Here is a 20543-nt window from a genome sequence, read left to right as displayed (position 1 = left end):
CCTGGCCTTCCATCCTCGCTTACCATATAACTGGGCACGTTGTTGAGGAAGGCCTGTATTTCCGGCTCCTGGGACTTGAGACCCACCAGGCTGCCGCCCTCGCCATTCAGCACGATCTCGGCCAGCTGCTCCAGGTCTCCGGCCTCCACAATCCGCCTAATGCGTTCATCCTGCGGAGAACAGGAAGGCAAACATGTCCAATGAAATGGCGGTGATGTGAAGACCGAAAAACGACGTAGTGCACGATTGAAAGCGCTAAGGGTGATGATGATTTGGGGTATAGTGGAACTCGATGGTTTGCAATATGAGTGCCTTAGGTGCGAACCCAAAAACAAGCCAGGTGAGCCGGCAACAAAGGGCGATAGGTGGACAGAGAAGAAAGGGATAGCTTTGTATATACTTCATCAATTGCAGTTTGAGACTGAACTGTAAAATCCTCGGGTGCACCTTGCACAAAGCCCTCAATGGCCATTGCCGATGTCAGGGACTCGTTGCCATCGTCCTCCTGGGTCGCTTCGTGTCCTGGCTGTCCTGGCTCCTCCTGCGGATTTCCTCCTTTGCTGTCTGAAGCTATTACATCCTGTTCAAATTTATTTCACCACTTAAGAAATTACGTTTATATGGTTGGACAGTGATCTGGACATGGCTACAGAGTGCAAGTCACATAGATACATTGAACAAGAGACATTTATTTTGTACAAGGACTAAGTGCTGCTACAGGTGACAATGCCAGTTCTGAACCCATTTAGTTTACCTAAAACGAATAATAAATCACAACGTCTTTAATCGCCTTAGAAATTAATGGGACTGTCAAGCAATTAAACAGTCAATCCAAAGGAATATTAACTTGTTGGAAAGCCCACATATCGTATACGCAATATCACGCATACGCCTCGTTTTACCAGTTTCTATTGAAATGCAGCCAGAAATAGTTGCCATAACCGCCACAAAAACGCCCACCACTGCATTTGATTATCCCTAGCAAAAGACTGCAACCATTTGAGGCGCACTTTTTTATTTAGTATACTTTGCCATATATCAAATATCATATATCTAATGCCTGCAACTGTTTTGACGTTTGCATGTTCAGTTCCCATTCGGACCCACCAACAACTGGATGCCTCTGACAGTTGAGAGCCGACTCCGCACCCGACTCAAGCTCAGTCTCCGTCCGATTTTCCGTTTCCCCGTCTCGAAATGTCAGGCGGACGAAAGTGAAAACGCCCAAGTCGAGCTGCACATATGCATATGCAATGTATTCCGGGCCGCAGTCGGAGTGCATTATTATAAAGTCTATCTGTGGGTAAACAGCTGCTGATTTCAGCCAATCGATAAGCACAAATTGGGGGCAGACACTGGCATTGATTCGATCTAAGGCAATAACACACAAAAGTGAAACTGAAAGGGAAACGGATGCGGAAATGGAAACGGAATCAGAATCGGATTTGGAATCGGATTTGGAAACAAACACGGGTAGGTCTTGGTGGTGCAATACATAGAAAAACGATAAACAAAAGACACAAGTTGCAGGTTTAGCATTCCATTTTTTAATTGGTTACTGGTAATGGCTACGTCTAGATATATTGTTATTCAAACTGTATTTCGAATGAGGGGGAACATAACACTGGCTTTACAAATATAATATAAATATGTAGTTGTATGTATATAAATATTTATAAAGGATTTCACTAGGCTTGGTTATTTCGCTATCAAAGCGGGCTTATGTTAAAGTTGATTGCTAAAGTTTCGCATTTTGCTGCTGATTGGGTTGCGGCTGATGTTTTTGCTGTTGCTGTGGCTCTTGCAGTGGTAAAACAAATTGATATGAATGGAATTTGAGTGCCTGCTGCAGCTGCAGCTGATTGAGATATAGTTTTTTGGGTTTTTTGTTTGTAACATTTCATTTTACAGGTTCACATTGAAGAGGGGGGTACGTAAATGGGTTGAGCGAACGGCACACACAAAACGTGAATAAACTACAAAACGTTCGAGGACACTTAGAGCACGCCCATCTGTACCTCATCGTCGTCATCGTTTTCGTTCTCGTTCTCGTTCTCGTTTCGTTTTCGTTTTCGATTTCGTTCTCTGACTCGGCATCCTTCTCCTCCACGGACATGGTGGCCACTTCCGGTTCCGCTTCATCCTCAGCGGTGTCTTCTGGTCCATTTGCTTCATCCTCCGCAGAATCATTCTCCTTCTCATTCTCATTCTCCGCTTCAGTCTTTATGTTTCCTTCGAGTTCACTCTCGTTAGCAGCCTCTTCTGGCTGTTCCTCCTGCTCCTGCTCTTGCTCCTGCTCCTCCTCCTGAACGTGATCTCCGCCATTCTCCACGATCGCCGCATCTCCGCCTCCATCCTGCCCCACTCCGATGCCTTCAGCCTCGCCGCCTCCGTCCGCGCTTACAGCTCTTGCAATATTCTGTAAAAGTAAACAATTGTCGACTGATTGCTTTCCAAGTGATTCAACAGTTTCCCACACTACGGTCCTCCGATCTCAGCCAATGTACAGCGGGTTAGGGACTTGGGCACTAAACAAAAAGCGCAGAGTGCCGAGAGAAAGGTGAAAGTGGGCGAAAGCGAGCGCCGACAATGGCTTACTTTCACAGAGTCACCGCGTTCCCCAAAAATTGCAGTGGTTAAATTGCAAAACACCGAAAGCTATTATCAAGATGTGCAAGCAAGCAGCTAACCATCAAAAGCAGGAAAATAGGCAAAATAAAACAAATTGGCGGCAGGACTTACCTCGGCCTCGCTGTCATCGCCATCGCCTTCTACATCGCCATCGCCATCGCCATCGCCATTGATCGTGTTGAAAGTGGCCGGCGTTTCCGGTCGGCGCTGCAATGGCGAGCCGGCATCCGCTTCCTGCTGTGCATCCGCCTTGGACAGCTCGTCATCATCGTCATTGGCACTCGTACTGCGATTTCAAAATGCAAAAAATTCTCTCTCAAAGCCATGCCCCAAAAAACACACACATCAAAAACTCAACAAATCAAAAGGGAGTTATTGCATTTTGCCAGCAAAAGGCAGCCAAACTTAAGCTAAATCTGGAATCTAGGCAACTAGACCAACCAACCAACCAACCCACCAAATTACCAACAACCCAAACAGCCACCCACTCACCCATCGTTGGTGTCCAGCTCCGAGGTGTTTTCAAGGCTGTCGTCCAGCGATTTGCTACCGTTCACCGACGGCGGCACCTTGATGTCCAGTTTCTAGAGGACAGGAGGAGGAGGGATAAGGGTTGGGGAATCCCAGGAAAAGCCAACCCACTCACCTTGGAGCCGGCATCGCCGACCGCGCCACTGTCCACGCCACTGTCATCGCTCAAGGCCTCCCAATCGGTGGCGCTGTCGGGGGAGACACGCGGCGCATCCGGCACATAAACCAGGAAGGCGCGCTCGATTTCGTGCGGCTTGTGTCGGTAGTAGGAGGGTGTCTTCATTTTCTGAAATTGCCCCAATGAATCATTTTAATTGCTGCCCGAACGACAATATGAAAAACCACCGTCTACACCTGCTCGACCCACATCGATTTTCATTCAAAATTACTTTCGTCAAAGGCTAGCTTCCGAGTTATTTGCAAAACTTAAATTCTTCAACATGTTATTTTTTGCTACCCGAACATTACTTTTCTGTAGTAAGGTATATTTTTTGACTCCCCACAATAAATACCTTGAAAAACAAAAGTAAATTGTTTCCTTTAAAATCAACATTACAATTTGCACCATCTTAACTCACATCAATATTCTATCGTGAATAATAATTAACTAAGTTAATAAAAGCTTTAGCCTCGCAAGCCTTTCTTAACCCGTTCAAGCCCACTGTTAGCTACAGGCAAAATTGACTTTGCATTTCATTTTAATTCGGGAATGAAAGGGCTATAAAACCTTTCTAAGCCAAAACTGTTCATGCTGGCAGCATTGCCATGTTGTCGAATAACTGTTTTCATTTTAATTCTTTGATAAAATAGTTACCAGTCTGCCCGAAACAAATATGTTGAAAAACATAAAACGTTTCTTTAAAAATCATTATTACCATTTACATTTACATACAAAAAATCGCTAGCCTGCCAATAAAATAAGATAAAATATCTTTTTAAAGCTAAAATTTCTGTTGTAATCTATTTCGCTCAGTTTTGAAATCCTCATAAATAATACCTAATTTTCATTTAAGTTCTTAAAATAAAGTTGGTTAATAAACCAAAAAAAAAATACTTCACACACCATTAATTAAAAAGTAAAAATCAAGAACTTAATCTTAATGCTTTCCCTACAAATAACCCGAATTTTCTGGCTGCCAAGATGGTTGGCTTTTAACTAGGGAAAGGTTGCATTTCATATAAGACCAGATTACCCAGAAAATATCATTGAACTTAATGGGACTTAGTAACCCACTCACATAGTCGACGGCCTCCTCATCGCAGCCCGCTTGGGTGAGCAGGGTGTAGCATCGCATGTTGTTCTTGGCACTGGCGGCCCAGTGGAGCGGCGTCTTCCCGGTGATGTCCGTCTCGTGGGCCCCCTCCGGCCAAATGCCCACCAGGTACTCCAGGATCTTGGTGTGGCCCAGCCCGGCGGCCTTGTGGATGATGTTGAGCCCAGTTGCCGTCCTTGCACGTGACCAGCGCACTGGGCACCGGGGGCTCCAGCTGCGCCTGCACGCTCTCCAGGCTGTTGTCGATGACCGCCTGGTGCAGATCCTTGATGGCATTCTGTGTGTGGGAAGCGGAAATGGGGTTTCTCAGCGGGGGAAAGATGAGAGAGGGAGGAGGAGGAGGAGGAGAAGGAGGAAGACTGCCTCACCATGACATGGGGCACGGCGGCCAGGAAGCGCTTCACACGCCCATTGTTGCTGGCCTGCTGGCTGAGCCGGTTGCCCTGGCCCGCCCACAAAATGCGCGTCAGCTTGCCGATGTCCTTCTCGTGAATCCAGATCCGAATGGTGGATAACTTCACCGAGAAATCTATTAGCCGAGAAATGGAAATTGAAAACGTGGAAATTAATTTGCCCAGCACCAGCACCGCCCCCTCCCCTCCCCTCCCCTCCGCCCCCGGCCCTACGATGCCTTCAACCCGATTGCGATTTCCAATTCATTTTCGCCCTTGTTCGTGCTTGCATGCAATTTGCCGAAAATAAAAGCCAAGAAGCCGAAACTGAAACTGAAACTGAAAACTAAATTAAAACGAAAATAAATGCAATGAATGTTCAAGTTTGTGACTCCACCAGCTCGCTTAAAGTGGCATTAGTGGAAACTTGAGACAATTTCCGCCGGCGAAACTTTTGCCAACTTGAAATGCTTCAAGGTCGCGGCGCCAAACTTTATTCGCAATGCAAAAGTGGGTAACGCCCCCAGGTCGCCTTCGTAACCACATATTAAATCGCCGCCCACCAGCTGAATCATTTCGCGGAGCATTTGGAAAGCGAACACCTGGATGCGGAAATGCACTGGCCCATCGCCATCGCCACTTCTTACCCATTCACCATTTCAATACGCACCTTCATTATCGCGGCGCTTTCGTCCATTTTGTCCACCCGTCTGTCCATTCATCGGCATGACTGCAAGGGGAGCAAACATCTAGGCTTAGACTCGATAGATAGGCTTAACAAAATATGTAATAAATATATTTAGAGAAATGTGTGACAATACGCAGGAGTTAAAATAACTTGCCTACTTTCCTTTCGCTGGCTTTCTAATACTTGCTTTTTATATTTGCGTCTGGCTAGCTTGAGCCGCGTTGGCAAACTAATTCTTGGCCGGGTCGAAAGGTGTTGAATTCGGGTCCCTGTGTTGTGGTCAAAAGGCAACGGTCGCAAGGAGGAATAATTGCGTCCTGTTCGCGCACTTCCAACTTCTGACATGAATAAATAACACTTGAGTGTGTTTGTGGGTGTGTTATATAAAGCGAAATAGTCAACATTTTCATTACTGTAGCCCCAAAACAAATATGTGGAAACGGAATTTCCATTTGACTGATTCAAACTTGATTAGCATTCCTTGGGGTAAAATTCTAAAACAATTTCGATGGCACAGTTTTCTTTTGCAAAATATACTTATTTCTACTCGGGCGAATTTAACACAGCTCAGTTCTATTTATTTAATGGCATTTTTTAAATAGACTTACCATATGTATCAAGGTCTTTTACTATCTCATACTACGTTTGCTTGGCTAAAAAATTTCAATAGCACACTTTTAGGTAACACTTTATTTCCCTGGGAAAATTTGCTTTTTACACGTGAAAATGTCGAGGTCTTCTAGTAGCATGTCTTGGAAAACAAATTCTAAGCATAATTTAAAGATTCTCCATGAAACAGTCTATACTTCCTCCTCCATCGGAAATTGTTAGCCAGAAAATTTCCATTTGTTTATTTGGTCTGATGGGTCAAGGCTTTCAACTCCATCTATTTTGGGTCCAACACCTTAAGGAATTCATTCACTCCATTCGAGCAGTGACATGTAAATTAGTTGGCCGCGGTGAATCATTAAATTTCCATTCCACTCCCCATACACACACACACACACACACACACGATTGAGTGAGTGGCAATAAAAAGTGCTCGAAAGTGCCACGGAAATGGCGCATTAGTGTTTGCCACTTAATGTGGCAATCAGCCCGCACCCGCGGATCCCCTGGCAGTGTAACTTGTTGAGCTGACACCCTTAACGGCACGCAATATGCAAATTTTGGCCACAAAGAACAGCTCAGCGCTTTTCCTTGGCGTGTTGTCACCACAATTTCCCTCAATTAGGATGAATGAATATGAATATGTACGATATTCACGGCAAACTCACCTTTGGGCGGCGATGAATGGTAGTAGAGCCCCTGGAATCTCCTTCGTCGCTTTGGAGGCATTCTTGTGTTGCTTATCCGGCCTTAAGAATTTCCCTTTTTCGTGTAGTATAGTGAGTTACTAGAGTCCGCGACTCTGCACATCACCCCGGTCGCGATTCATGGATTATATTGGTTCACTTGTCACTGGAAAGGGACCCCTTGAAAATTCCGAAATCCCAGCACTCGATGAACCGTTGTCCTGGCAAGTTCAACGACGTCTGAATTGACAATTGCTCAACTGCTCAACTGGACAACTAGACAACTGGTCAGGTCCTTGCGTGTGTGCATACTCAATGCAAAATGCGGGAAAATGAGGGAAAATGTGGGAAAAATGGGGCTAGGGGGCGTACTGAGAGTCACAACCTGTGTTCGCCGCTAAACCTGACACATGTGATTTTAATCCTTTATTTATTTATTTCACAATTTGCCCGGGCCTCAAATGCGCTCCGCTTGTTTTGCACTGTGACAGGACATTGCCTGCTGCAGGACTAGTGCCCGAAAATAAAAAAAGAAACACGTTGATAACCAACCAATTAGCTGTGAATCGATTTTTCGAATTCGAATGGGCATATAATCGGAATGGCCACACAATAGCTGGCCAGGTCAGAGCGTCCTGCCTCAAAGGTCCTTGAGAAAAAGACAGCACGTGCTCATCGAACTCAATTGATGAGTAATTTCACTACAATATATAGTACGCACTTGCGTGTGGTCAAAATTTAAAGACCAACTTGACACAGTTTCCCCAAGGAGCTGCGTGAGTAGCTTCCAAGGTTTTTTCGTCACTCCTGCCCCAAAATAACCGAAAAGAGCTGACCCAAATTTTAATAGTTCCCCGAGGGGCTATGAAAATGTCACTGCCAATTAGTCCGAGGTTAAAACTAATTGTCTAGCTCCGCTTATCTTCAATTAAATAGTTTTGATTGTGCTTCACAAGAGTTTATAAACGATCTATGCATTATTCACAGGGTAAGTACTCGAATCGTTTGCATAAACTGCAAACTGGATGGGTGCATTGAACTTGACAGGATGTGACCTAAAAGGATATGCACTGACCCTTCTGCTGGTCACAGAACAAGTCAACGTAACAACACTAGGCACAAGTCACATATCACAAATCACGCCGTTGCACACACTTCACTTTTCCGTCTAATTTTCCGTCGCTTTCCGCTTTCCGCTTTTCCTTATTTCCTTTTCCCTTTTTTCGGGCCTAAGTTTTCGTTTCTATTCGATTCGATTTGCACGGCGCGCGCTTTCCCTGCAGACTGCGGCATATTCAGCGTTTCGTAGGTGTTTTATCTAATTTTTCCTTCACGCACACCAGTGGCAGTCATTGTGTTTGTGTGCGAATGTTTGGGCTGATTGCTGTTACCCTTTTTGGTATTGAGTATTGGTAATTGCTGCCATCGTTTGCATGCGAACGCCAAAAAAGACCTACACAAATATTGCCGAAGCCAAGTCGCTGGTGGGAGGTGAGCAGTTGAAGTGTAGCCAATATTGAAACCTGAAGGCGTCTCCCCACACAAACGAATTTTCAATTTCACCATCATTATCTGACAATATTTTTTGCATTGCAATTAAATAACCCCATTGTGGTCAAAAAAAAGCTTCAACTAGCTTACGGAATTCTAATGTTTGTATAAGTGTACATTCTTTTTATAAAAATTCTTTAACTAAACTTAAACTAAGCTTTACGAATTTTCAGTTTCACTATTATGATCTGGCAATATTTTGGTTTGGTTTTGGTTTTGTGGTTAACTTTTTTTTATTTTTTTATTAGCATTGAAGTGCATACACTATTATGTTCTGTCAATATTTTTTGCATTGCACCCCACAATGTTCATAGGTTACTGAGTTTTATATAAAAAGTATATAATGTATATTAAATAGCATTGCTCAACATGGGTTAAGATTAGGAATAATTGCCTTAAATTTGTGCTCTTCATACAAAATTTAGGAAAACATGACCTAAAACGAGACCCAAGGCCATTATGGCCTTAAACTTAGTTTTAGGTCATATATTCCCAAATGATGTATAAAAAGCAAAAAATTAAAGGCAATTAATTTTAAATTTAAATTTAACATTTAACTAAAATTAAGCCATGTTTTCCTCAATTCAAGGAATCTTGTTTAGCCAGCAAAAAAAGATGAAACGATTAATTATTTTGTATCATTTATTATTTCATATATATTTCTTGGGCAGCCTTTAACTTAAGCTAGAACTTAGAACTTAATCGACTAAGGGAATTGTGGCCAGGAAGCTATTGGGCTATCGGCTGTTGCTACTCAGTTCGTCTGCGGAGACGTGAATGGGTCGGGTGAATTCGATGTTTTCGGCGGAGACATCTGTGGAGTAATCAAAAGTTAGAGCTGCAAATAAGTAAACTAGCCATTCATTCACCTGAAAGTGATTGTTTAAGGTTCACAGTGCCAGTTGTCTCCGTTATGTTTGATAAATCATTGAAAGGCAGACTTCTTTTCCGGCGCGTCCTTAGTTGACCCAAACTGATATGGGTCTTCTCCAGCGGCAGATCATCATCGCCGAATTCCATGCACCTGCCGTATACGCAATATCGTTTGCCCACCGGCGAACAGCGAGTGCCCGGCGGAAAGTGTCCGTTCCTGCCGTTTACCAGGTAGTACCGGTACTTGATGAACTCGTCCTGGCAGCCAACGCGGCAACTGCGGTCCGGCTCATCGATGCTGGCCGAGATCTGGGCCCCATGGCCGGATAGTCCGCGCACCTTCTGGCGGTATCGGGCGCAGGTCTGCTCCGCAAACTCAGCCGCCGTCTGCAAGCGCTCGCAGGGCTGGATGCGGTACGAGCAGAGCTGTATGCTCTCCACGCCGGTCAGCCGCGAGGTGACCCCCTGGACGCCCTTCGAATCGGTCATGCAGTTGGAGTGGCAGCCCGGATGCACCACCCACTCCGATTCCGAGGACGAGCTGCGATCGAGGGCGATCAGCGAGGCGGAGGCAGGTGGCGGTGGTCGCGATATCTCCGGCGAATACGGTTTGTGGTAGGTCCGCCTCTTATACGGCGATGGTGCCGCACTGATGTGGTTACCTTGGCCATAAGGCGTCCGCTTTGCCACCTCTGTGGGGAGAAGCAAATAATGTATTTCTGTTGGCTTAGCTATGGTTAAAACAGATAAGTTAACATTGGTTATATAACCTTCTGGCTATTATTAACATGTAATATTCTATTTGGCGATTAAATTTCAAGTTTTAAGCAAATAAAAACAAAGAAGCTACAAATGTTAATTTTCCTCTGAATATTTCACTGAAACTTGGAGTAAATGAACGTATTGCAATTGTTGTAAAGTATGTAACAGATAGAAGCAATCATTATCGACCCTATATAGTATATATATTCTGTATGAGGATCAATAGCTTAGTCGATCCGTCCGTATGAACGCCGAGATCTCAGAAACTATTAAGGATAGGACTTTGGGATTTGAAATGCAGATTCTAGTAATTCTTAAGTAGCGCCAGTTTATTTCAAAACGGAGCTACGCCTCCTCCACAAATCGCAAAAGTCTGTCACGTCACTCTGAGACATGTTAGACCTTAGTTATTGGAATATGTGTGTGTGTATCGGTAATATCTATCGCAAGACCCAAACATTTTCTGCTTGGGCGCTGCTCGGCCGCAGCTTTAGAGGTTTAAATACGAGATCATGTTTTTATATACTTCATAGGTTCAGTAATAACCCTCACTAATACAGGGTATAAAAATAAAAAGGTTCTTACCATTCTCATAGTGATTTTTATGCGCTATGCCCTCTTGCCGCTCCGCATACCGCTGGCTGGTGGACTGCGGCCTGCTCTCCTGATCCGAGGAATCCCTCGTGGGGCGCACTGATCTCGCCTGGCAGAAGCTACTGTCCATCTTGAAGAAGTTGACGGTGGAATTGTCGCAGGAGAAGCGCTCACATCGCCCGGAAATACAGTAGGTAATATCCTCGGGGTTGTGCTGCTTTGATTGGCATGTTGTGCCGTCCGGAAAAGTCCAACGCCGGGACTTGGTGCCGTTGTTTTTGGTGCGGCAGAAGATCTTGCAGGAGCCGTCCAGCGTGGTGCTCAACTGCTGACCCTCGCCGGTGAGATCCGGATCCGATTTCCTCGCCTGCATGCACACCTGGCTGGCAAAGTCGCCAATCGTCTGCACCGGCACCTTGTGGCACTGGGGCGTGTTGCAGGTCACGAATCGCCGATCCCTGCCCATGCAACGCGACGGGAAGTTCAAGCAGCTCCTGTTGAAGGTGCGAAGTCCTGTGCTGCCCTCCAGAAGGCGTCGCGACTGTCCATATAGACAGCCTGACTCACAGGCACTCGGCTCGCTCCATTCTCCCCAATTCGAGGACGATCCGGGCAGCTCATTCCCCAGCGGATTGTAGTCGTGCAGCAAAGAGGGTATCCTGTTGGGCTCATGCCTGATAATCTTTTCGTGGGTGGCTTCGGGTACGTTCTCAGATGGCCAGGACTTAAGGGCTGAATAACTGCCCTGCCTGGAGGAACGAGCCTCACAGGAGCCACCACGGCACCACTAAAATGACAAAGCAATATGATATTTTAGAAGAGAGTTTTGTGGGATCTAGTGCACTTTTAATAATTCGTGGGGAGAACCTTCATCCTTTAATACTTGTCTTAAGTATTAGGTATACCATACCATATTAGCGCCACACTCGGTGCCTTCCAGAGCCGGATGCGATGTCCAGGGCAGTCCATCCTGACGACAGTGAAGATCCCGACAGATTTCCATCTTGCTTTGCGTGCTGGCCTGCATGAAGTTCTTGCCGAAGCGCAGCATGCACTGCTGGTTGGCATTGAAGCGTTCACCGGGCAGACGGCCACCAGCAGTGTGATCCCAGGGACCAGCATACTGGTCACGATCAAAGAGGCACTCCGCCTGAGGATCCCTAAGTAATCATAATTTAAAGCCAATTAATTCTCATTACAACACTGGTTTGTAATCGTTTTGAAGAAGTTAGAAATAAATGTAATAAACACTAGTATGTGACAAATTTTTGATCACACTTAATATTGTTGCTAGCCCATTTTAATTGGGCCGAGTACCGTGTTAATTTGTGGTTAAGTTCGGCGATCTGCTTTGGCTCCAATATGTTGTACATGGCTCAAGATATAAAATCATATAAGGCCAAAAAAAGCGAGATAAAAACTAATTTCTTCGAAAACCACAATCAAAATCGTTCCTATGGCTGATGAAATCTATATAGGATATATAGGATATAATCAACCAAATTTGATAATATATCTAAGGATGGGTTTTACACACCATTTAGGGTAAAAACCATCAATTTACACACGAACTGAAAAGAAAATTTAAAATCCAACATTTTGGCCTGAATTGCAGCTTAAGGATATTATCCTCTGATCTGCGTACATATAAAAATTTACGAATGCGACATTTTAAGTCTCTACCTTTTAAAATGAGCCCACAAACGATATAGACACAAACGGACTTCTGACCAATTTAAGATTTTTTTAAGGGTATAAAACGGAACACGTTATATTGTGCGCAAATCCAAAAGGCTACTTCATTGACTTACATCAAGAAATCCTCAAGATAGGTGCGCGAACACTTGGACCACGTGACCTTGCCACTGCCCAATTTGGGGGACATGATGTGCATGGTGGGATCGCAGCTAATCTCCTTTGCATCGTGCCGCATTCCCAAGCTGGAAGAGAACAAAACAATGAGGTCAAATGGCATTCGCCATATCAAGGAGCCACCTACTTGTGTCCGATTTCGTGGGCCACCACAAAGACGCTCTCGAAGTGCTTGGCCTCGTTGATCGTGCAGGAGTATATGGAGGTGCACATGCCCTTGACCGTGGCCATGCCCACCACCTGGCTGTTGGCCTTGCCCTTTTCGTAGGTGACGAGGTCGAGACCCGTAAGGACTAAGGCATGGTCGTAGTGCAGGGGATCCGCATCGGAGAAGGGGTTCAGCTTCTCCTGCCACTTGCAGAAGCTGTTCAGGTAGTTCTCCACATCCCTGGAGCGAACCAGGCCCGGCGGATCCCAGGACTTCCAGATCTCCAGCCGCTTCAGCACAAAGTTGATCCGACGCCCCAGCGTGGGATGGTGGTACAGCAACTGGACGCCATTGATCATCGCTAGCAGAAAGCTGACCACCTTGCTCTCCGTGTTCGTTGGGAAGTTGCGCTGCATGTGGGCATACAGGTCGCTGTCCACGAAGATGGCCGTCTCGATGAAGAGCTCCTCCGGGATGTCCGACCAGCGGGAGCGTGGTGGGTCCCCAATGTAGCGACGCCTTCGGCGATGCCTCTGCTGAGTGTGGTGTTGATGGTGATGGTGATGATGATGATGTCGGGGCTGGAAGCGCAGTTTCAGGGGCGGCTGAGCCTGCAATCGCCTCCTCGGTTCGTTGAACTCCTCCGCATCGGGCTCGAACTGCAGCTGGCTGTCTAACGGCGGCGTCTCGGTTCGCCTCGACGACGCCCCACTGTAGCCGCTCCTGTCCACTCTCGCTTGGTAGAGCACATGCGTCCCGGTGCCGAAGCGCTGCGGCAGCGGATGGATCACCAGGTCACTGCCATTCTGCTGGAACACGCCGCGCTGCGGGGATCGAGGCGTGAAAAACTAATAAGCGACGGGGTTAAACAAACAGCGAGTTCCGCAAAGGAAAACACAAACCACATTTCGTGCGAATTGTGTTAAAAAGTGATCAAAATATAATTACACAAATTTTTTGTAACTGTTGTTTATAAAATAGGAAACATTTTTTTTGCTTCAGTATTGGAAGATTGGTGTTCACTTTCTTAACTAGATTTATTTTTGACATGCTAATTGTAAAATTATGGAAAATCAAAGCTTTTTTTGTACACTTTTAGTTTTCGCAATTTAAACAATTTATTGTCTGTTACGCTGAAATCGCAACATTCTTTTTTCGTAGCTTACAATATTTATAATGCATATTATAAAGAAAATACCTTCCTTACGAATCCATTTTTGGCCAAAATTTCTTGTTTACAATTTAAAATCACCATTTTTTAGTTCACAGATGTAGGTATTTTACAAAGAAAATAGCTTCATAATAAAAAAACTTTAATTTGCTTTATAGGTAAATACTTTAAAAATTTTAATGCATTTACTTCTATGTACCGAGGCAAATAAGTTCCTAGGTTATACAAATTTTAGAACGGGAAAGTATCAATATGCTTAAAAATTGTATATTAATTTAAGTTCTTGTCGATTTTTGATGAAATAAATAAGAAATTAAACTAAATTAAATGCCTTAATTGTTATGTTAATCAATTTCGAAAACCTCACAAGCATTTCGATCAGCTAAGTCTTCGTCTCTTTTTACAAATTTGTTTACTTTTATTCAATATTTTATGAAATTATAATTTGAAATGTTGGCATATTTTAGTATAATCTATATTAGAAACGGCGCCATACCTATTTTCTTATTTTTTTTCTACAGAAAAACCGGACTTTGGAATAAAACTTGGGTCCGCTGGCTCATTGTGGTCTGGTCAAATTAAGGGTGACCTTGGTTTAAAGCCTTTACTTAAATTGAGAATGTTTTTGGGTTTAACTTTCGGTGCAAAGTTATAACTTATCAAATCAACATTACTTAATTTTGTTTAAATATTAATCCTTCAAATCTGAAACACAACATTTTCTGGGTGCACCTACCACGTTGCCGGGCTCGCAGAGATCGAGAGCAGCCGCTGGACTCCGGTAGAAGCATCGCTCCAGTCGCTTGAGGAGCTGCGGCGAGTGCTCCACGAACTGCGTTCCATTTTCGGTGCGTCGGATGAAGATGAAGGCGTCATCGATGAGCTGCGGCGACTGCTGCAGCTGCAGCCTAGCCTCTACCGCCTCCCCACCATCACCCCCATCATCCATCGGCGGAGGCAGCTCCTCCTTCCGCCCGCCGGCATCACGGTGGTCGTCATCTGCCGAATGCATTTGAATTAATTAAACTGTTCGCATAATGACCGCAACTGGAGCAGCACGAACTGCTCTCTGGATTTCGATTTGCATTCGGTATGGGGACTTGGGCTATTTCATTCACCTTGTGTTGGCAGGCTGCGGCGCAGACGTTGCTTTCGGGGATTCCCCTCCTCCGCCACCTGTGCGCCATCCTCATCTGGGAAAGTTCCCTCCTGCAGTTCCTCCTGCTGTTGTGCCAAGTGCACGAGTTTGAATTCGGGCGCTGCCAGGTAAACAAACAACATAAATGCCTGCCATGAATCAATGCCAACAACTGAGCTGATTTCAACGCTCCCTACAAAAAGCCCCTCTTTTCGTGAACTCCTCTGCCTTACCTTTAAGTTAGCAGTTCAAGTTTATCGTTCATTGATTGCAGTTGTTGATGTTTGGACTGCCGACTTAATGACATGTTTTAAGTTGGTTATGGGTCATGGCTATAAGACTTGAGCCACTCAGAGAATTTATTGGCCAAACTGATTACTAAAATGGGGTTTTTAAATTTGGAATATTCTAAGCACTTTAATGGGAAAGGTCACTTTAATAGGTCAAAAAATACTAAGGTAAATTTCTTTTAAAAATAAATCTATCAACTAACATTTAGACATCATTTATTTTAGCTAAGTACAAATGAAAATATTAAAAATTAGTAATACGAAAAAACTCTGTCTAAATTTTATTATTTTCGATTGTAGATGCAAAATTTGTATATTTTTAAAGCGAGTTGGGGGGTGTGGTTTGAGTCCTAAGAACGAAACGTTTACCGTCCATTAAAATAAATACCGGTATTACATTTTTCTGTGCATTGGCACTCGTACTACTAACTTACATAGTATATGGGTCAGAGTTAAGAATCTTTTCGACCCAATGCCTGGGGCCAACACTTACCCTCTTCCGGAGATCGTGAGCCAAAGATCAGGGCCCGCTCATGTTCCCTCAGATGGCCCACCAGAGTGTTCTCGTCCAGCTGCAGTGGCATGAAAAATACAAAAAAAAGAGAAAGAGCAATGAATGATGTTTAATATGCAAAGCGGAAAGTGTAACATCGCCAGCAAAGCGTTAAACAGACCAAAACAGATGCGAGCACCCGCGGAGAAGGGTTTTCTCAAGTCACCCCAAAAAAAAGTAAAATACTTTCACTCAGACAATGGAAAATTTGTGGATACCCCAAAGAAAACCCCAATTAGACAATCCAAATCCAACAGCTGTGCTGGGGTGACCAGATCATCGGGTGGAAAGGTTAGTGAAACAGTCAAAATTTGTTTACTTATACGAGTTGGCTCGTTATACATTCGCCATATATCTGGTCCGATTTGGTGGTGCGTGCGCCTGTTTGCACGATTATTTAATTTAATTTGTTGTAACAGTTTTCATTCGGCTTTACTTGGCTTTTGTGGAAAAGCGCGTTGCCGCCGGCGAAGCGTGAAGAGCGTTTCGGCTCTTCGGATAGAAACTCCGCCTCCCAACGCGAGGAGAAGGTGTTACAAATTGCCGTTGTGGCGAATCTTTATTATCAACATTGTAATGCTGTGCGAAGTGGGCGTGGCTGGTCGCCGGCCGCCCCAGAATATCAGATAAAAGTGCTAAAGAATTTAACGGGGGTCACATTTCTGGTGAACGTAATGAATTTTCCTGGTGATTTTTGTGCATGCCCTTACAAAATTGGTTTTCAGAAAAATATTGTAATTGCATTTTCTTTTCATTTTAAAGCAAATACTTGCCGAATGATTAATTTGTATTTTTATCAAACACTGAAGTTTGATTCATCCGCGTCCAATTAATAAAATTAAACACTTATTTTTAAATTCCTTGGTACTTATATAAAAATTATTGGACATTTGCTTTACTTTGCAAAAGTAGTTATTTAAAATAGATAAGATATATATATATATATATATATATATATATATATATATATATATATATATATATATATATACATATAGAAGCTTTGCAGAAGACTGTAATAAAAAAATAAGTTTTATATAATAGTTTAATTTATTTATGAGTTGAATTATATGTATAATAAACATTGGCGTTAATATATTTTATTATTGAGATTACATTTTAGTCGTATAAAAATAAATGTTATTTAACCAAAAGCGTTTAAAACAACCTACATGTTATTGCTAATAAAAAAAAAATAAAAAAATTGTTTTGTTTGATAAAAAATAAAATATACCAAGTACAAATATTTGCAAATTGAACTTTATCGTATGTCAACTATACTACATATATGGACACAATCTGTTTCAAAAGCTGAAACCTTTTCCCATCTCCGGTCTTACCACACTTTCTGAAAATCTTTCCGCTGAACTTTACCAAAGGCAAACAATGTTCAATGAAATGGACACTAATTGGCTGCAAGGGCAACAGCATAATAAGACCAAATCAACATGAAAGAGTCGGCGATTGCCGGAAAAGCCCCAAACAAACAGCAACAATAACCGATGACAAAACCGAAAGAGAGGAGGGAAAAGCGGAAAATGCAGGTACATATGCTCACTGTAATCGCCGCCAAACTGATTATGTGATGAAATTTTGCGTGACCCGTGGGCACAATGAGCAAAAAAATAAAACGAGAAGAGCAGAAAACAAGAGTACGAGAAAAATAAGGGTAAAATGGCGAAAAGTAGAAACCAACACGTGGAAATTATATCACAGAAAATTGTCTTCAGGCCAATTTCAGGGGCCAAAAGGAGTGCGAATGGAAAAATACAAATAAAGTGGGGAAAATCACGTAATCAACGGCGTAGCCAAGCGAATGATTCTAAAGTCTGACTTCAGAGGGTCAATAACTTGGCTTAAACAAAAACAAAAAAAAAACAGGCGGAGGGAACCGCCTGTCACTCCAATTCCTTCAAAGTCTGGAAAATGGATGAGAATTTTTTTTTTTGTGATTTCGAGACAGCTGCAAATGCCAGCTGCTTGCAAGATTGTTTGCAATTCCCTGTAATCGTGTGATGAGTTCAGCTCCTAAAAAGCTGGAAGAGACCCTGAGACGCCAGCCAAAGCTCGAATTAAAGGCATAACGAATGTGGGAAAAGTGGGGGAAACGAGGGAAACCGGGACACCACACGAGTCATGTGTAATTCGACAATTGACAAGTTGTCGCCTTGTTTGCCAGAATTTATGTTCATTGGGTTAAAGCTCTCAAGTTACCAAAACACTTTTCAACGACCATTTCTGCAGAGGTCATTCAACGACCCGTCTTTGTGACTGTACTCTTCCACGCTCCGCATTTTCCCCCTTGAACTGCCCGACAATTTTTGCTTAGCTTTTCAAAGTCGAGTTGAGTCAGACAATATGTTTTTGGTTTTTTTTTTCCGTGTCCATGTTCTGTCTATATGGCGATTTTGTATGCTTTTTATTGGTCACTTGACGCATACGTAGATGGATGATCACCTGTTTTCGTAAATGGGTTAATCGTATGACATTCAAGCACGCTTACACTTCAAATATATGATTTTCCTATGACTATTTTATGTTCAATTTAATAATAAAAGTTGGAAATATGAATCTAGGAATTTAAGCTTAATTTTACGAGTTTAATAGAATTGACTATTTAAAAATATAGGTATGTAATAATAAACTTTTGTTATTTATTATCATTCGTGCTTTAATGTTAGGTATGTTTTATCCGGGAAATTATTATTGTTATTATAGAATTTAAAGTGTTTTATAAAGTATAAAAAAATGGTCAATAAGCTTCTTTTACCTAATGTCTCCCAATCTTATTTCTCTGCGTGATCGTACAGAGATATATCACATATCTCTCAACAATGACGACATGAACACTTTTTGAATGATATCCTGACTCACCTCAAGCGTAACCATTGAAAAAAAAATGTTTCTTTTATAATGACAAAAGCTCGACCTCCCAGTGTTCTTTAATTGCTGAAGACATGTTTCCTTAATGAGTTTTAAAATAGAAATAAATTCAGTGTCGTGCAAAAGCAGCTCGAAGCTGGGAAAACTGAGCTATATCACTCATTGCGCGACAATGCGCATGCATTGATTTGTTATCGGGACTCACCTGAATGCCATTATAGTGCAAGCTCCTCTTGCGCCGCAACTCAATGCTGACGGATTTTGGAACGGAGGCGGAGGAGGAGGAGGAGGAGGAGGAGGCGGTGGCGTCGATTAGCAGCCACAAGGTGGTCAAAACAATTAAAGCCAAACGACGGTGCCGATTAGATCCAATTGCTGAGACAGTCATAACGATGCGTTGATGATGACGGCCGAGGCGCAGTTTTTCTGAGACTTTTTGGCTCGCTATTGTAATGCTTCGAGTACACTAATCGCTCTTTGTTGCTGCAACAACCATGCGACGAATGTTGCATAAATTGCAAATATATTATTCCTCTGGCTGCGGGCCGAATTCGGTATTTTGCGTCATAATTTGTGGCTCGAAGTTACATTTTCGAGCTGCGAACATCGAGGGTGGAAAACTTAGAGCCCGATTTCCCGAGAGAAAAGTGAAGGCACGAGCGTGTGTGCGGCTCCAACTTTTACGGCGGTAAATTTAACTGTTTATGCACTAATTAATTGCCCAGCCATTGCATTACGAGTCATTTGTTGTGGGCCACTTTTCGCACTCTATCTTGTTTGCTTTTCTTTTTTCATTAAGCTCTGTGCTGCAGTTTGTTGCCTAAGTTCTTCCTTGTTGATCGGCAGTCCACTCGAGATAAGGCGAAATGGTGCTTGAAAACTATTTTATTGGCCAGGCAATACTGACAATATATAATGCCAGTCTTTTGTTTTCACATTTAAACGCACTTGTTTTTATTTAAACGCCAGCGCACAATTAAGCAGCCAGCAACAAACACACACGGCACCCATATAGATCATCGTCTCTGGAGCATAACGATCTTCTGGTTTGTGTCCATAGCCGAAATGAATTTTATTTTTCAACTCGCATCAGAGTCATGCAAATCGGTAAATCACTTCGAAATATGAGCGTTTTGGGGTATTTAAAATATAACGTGGAGGTCAATGCGCGTCGGTTCGATCGAAGGACTTTTCTGGGGCGAAAGAGACGGCTGCAGAGACGCGGAAAGAGATGGAGAGAGCGAGGCGAGGCAACCACTCGCGACGGCGGCACATTTGCGAATGAAATGTGAAAATCACGGAAAACTTGAGCACACGATCGGCGGTTGGCGCTCCGATCTCGTTCGGCTCCTCGTTTTTGGCTGGAGTGGAGTTCGCAAAGCAGACCTAGCACAAACAAACTCATAAATATATGCTAATGAGCCAGAGCGCCGGAAGAAGAGAAGAAGAATGCTCCAACCGTTAAGACAGAGCAAAGGGCCAAAAAAAAAGAAAAACAGAAGAGTTTTACGAAAAAAAAAAACAGAAGTAAAAATGTGAGGCGATTGTTTTGTGGTCAAGTGCTTGAAAATGATGGAGCAGACGAAAACTTGACACTGATCATCAGCAAAAAAGGCTGAGGAGAAGCAAGAATTATGCTGCATTTCCGCCGTGCAGTTTCGATGTTCTGCGGCCTGTGGCAGCAGGAAATCTTAAATCAGCGAATGCAAATCAGGGAGGCGCAAAAACAAACCGAACACAGCCAATTGAAGTGATCAACTTTTAATTGATGCAATCAATGGCTGTTGCAAACGGTCAAAGTGAAGAGTATCAGTCAAAGCAATGGCTTAATTAAAAAAAAAAACACATAGATGTATTTATTTAAATCGTATTTTAAAAACAAAATTGTTGGCATAAA

At 43.2% G+C, this 20543-nt stretch overlaps 2 protein-coding genes across 2 annotated transcripts; both read right to left on the bottom strand.

Annotated features, from left to right (window-relative positions):
- Positions 1-488: 488 nt before the first annotated feature.
- Positions 489-7060, bottom strand: LOC128255332 (uncharacterized). The gene is given in 10 exon segments (XM_052984871.1): positions 489-580; positions 2019-2419; positions 2743-2917; positions 3124-3215; positions 3278-3448; positions 4401-4601; positions 4603-4713; positions 4805-4965; positions 5499-5558; positions 6794-7060. Coding segments are annotated over 10 exon segments (1440 nt in total). The 5' UTR covers positions 6855-7060; the 3' UTR covers positions 489-573.
- A 1959-nt stretch (positions 7061-9019) lies between these two features.
- On the bottom strand, positions 9020-19935 carry LOC128255451 (uncharacterized). The gene is made up of 10 exons (XM_052985055.1): positions 18852-19935; positions 15704-15782; positions 14901-15041; positions 14519-14781; positions 12591-13435; positions 12403-12531; positions 11502-11751; positions 10583-11378; positions 9232-9927; positions 9020-9176 (listed from the first exon to the last, which is right to left on the bottom strand). The coding sequence occupies exons 1-10, from the start codon at positions 19032-19034 to the stop codon at positions 9100-9102; spliced, it is 3459 nt and encodes a 1152-aa protein (XP_052841015.1). The 5' UTR covers positions 19035-19935; the 3' UTR covers positions 9020-9099.
- Between the last annotated feature and the right edge of the window lie 608 nt (positions 19936-20543).

This window comes from Drosophila gunungcola (genome assembly GCF_025200985.1).
Source record: "Drosophila gunungcola strain Sukarami chromosome 2R unlocalized genomic scaffold, Dgunungcola_SK_2 000011F, whole genome shotgun sequence".
NCBI classification, from domain to species: domain Eukaryota; kingdom Metazoa; phylum Arthropoda; class Insecta; order Diptera; family Drosophilidae; genus Drosophila; species Drosophila gunungcola.
The sequence above is the reverse complement of the archived record's forward strand: the minus strand, read 5'-3'. Positions and strand labels throughout refer to the sequence as shown.

Coding starts and splice junctions, on each gene's coding strand:
- LOC128255451 (XM_052985055.1), bottom strand. CDS start 19,034: ATGACTGTCTCAGCAATTGGATCTAATCGGCACCGTCGTTTGGCTTTA. Junction 15,042..15,703: donor CTCACGATCTCCGGAAGAGG/GTAAGTGTTGGC, acceptor TTTACCTGGCAG/CGCCCGAATTCAAACTCGTG. Junction 9,177..9,231: donor CCTTAAACAATCACTTTCAG/GTGAATGAATGG, acceptor ATTACTCCACAG/ATGTCTCCGCCGAAAACATC.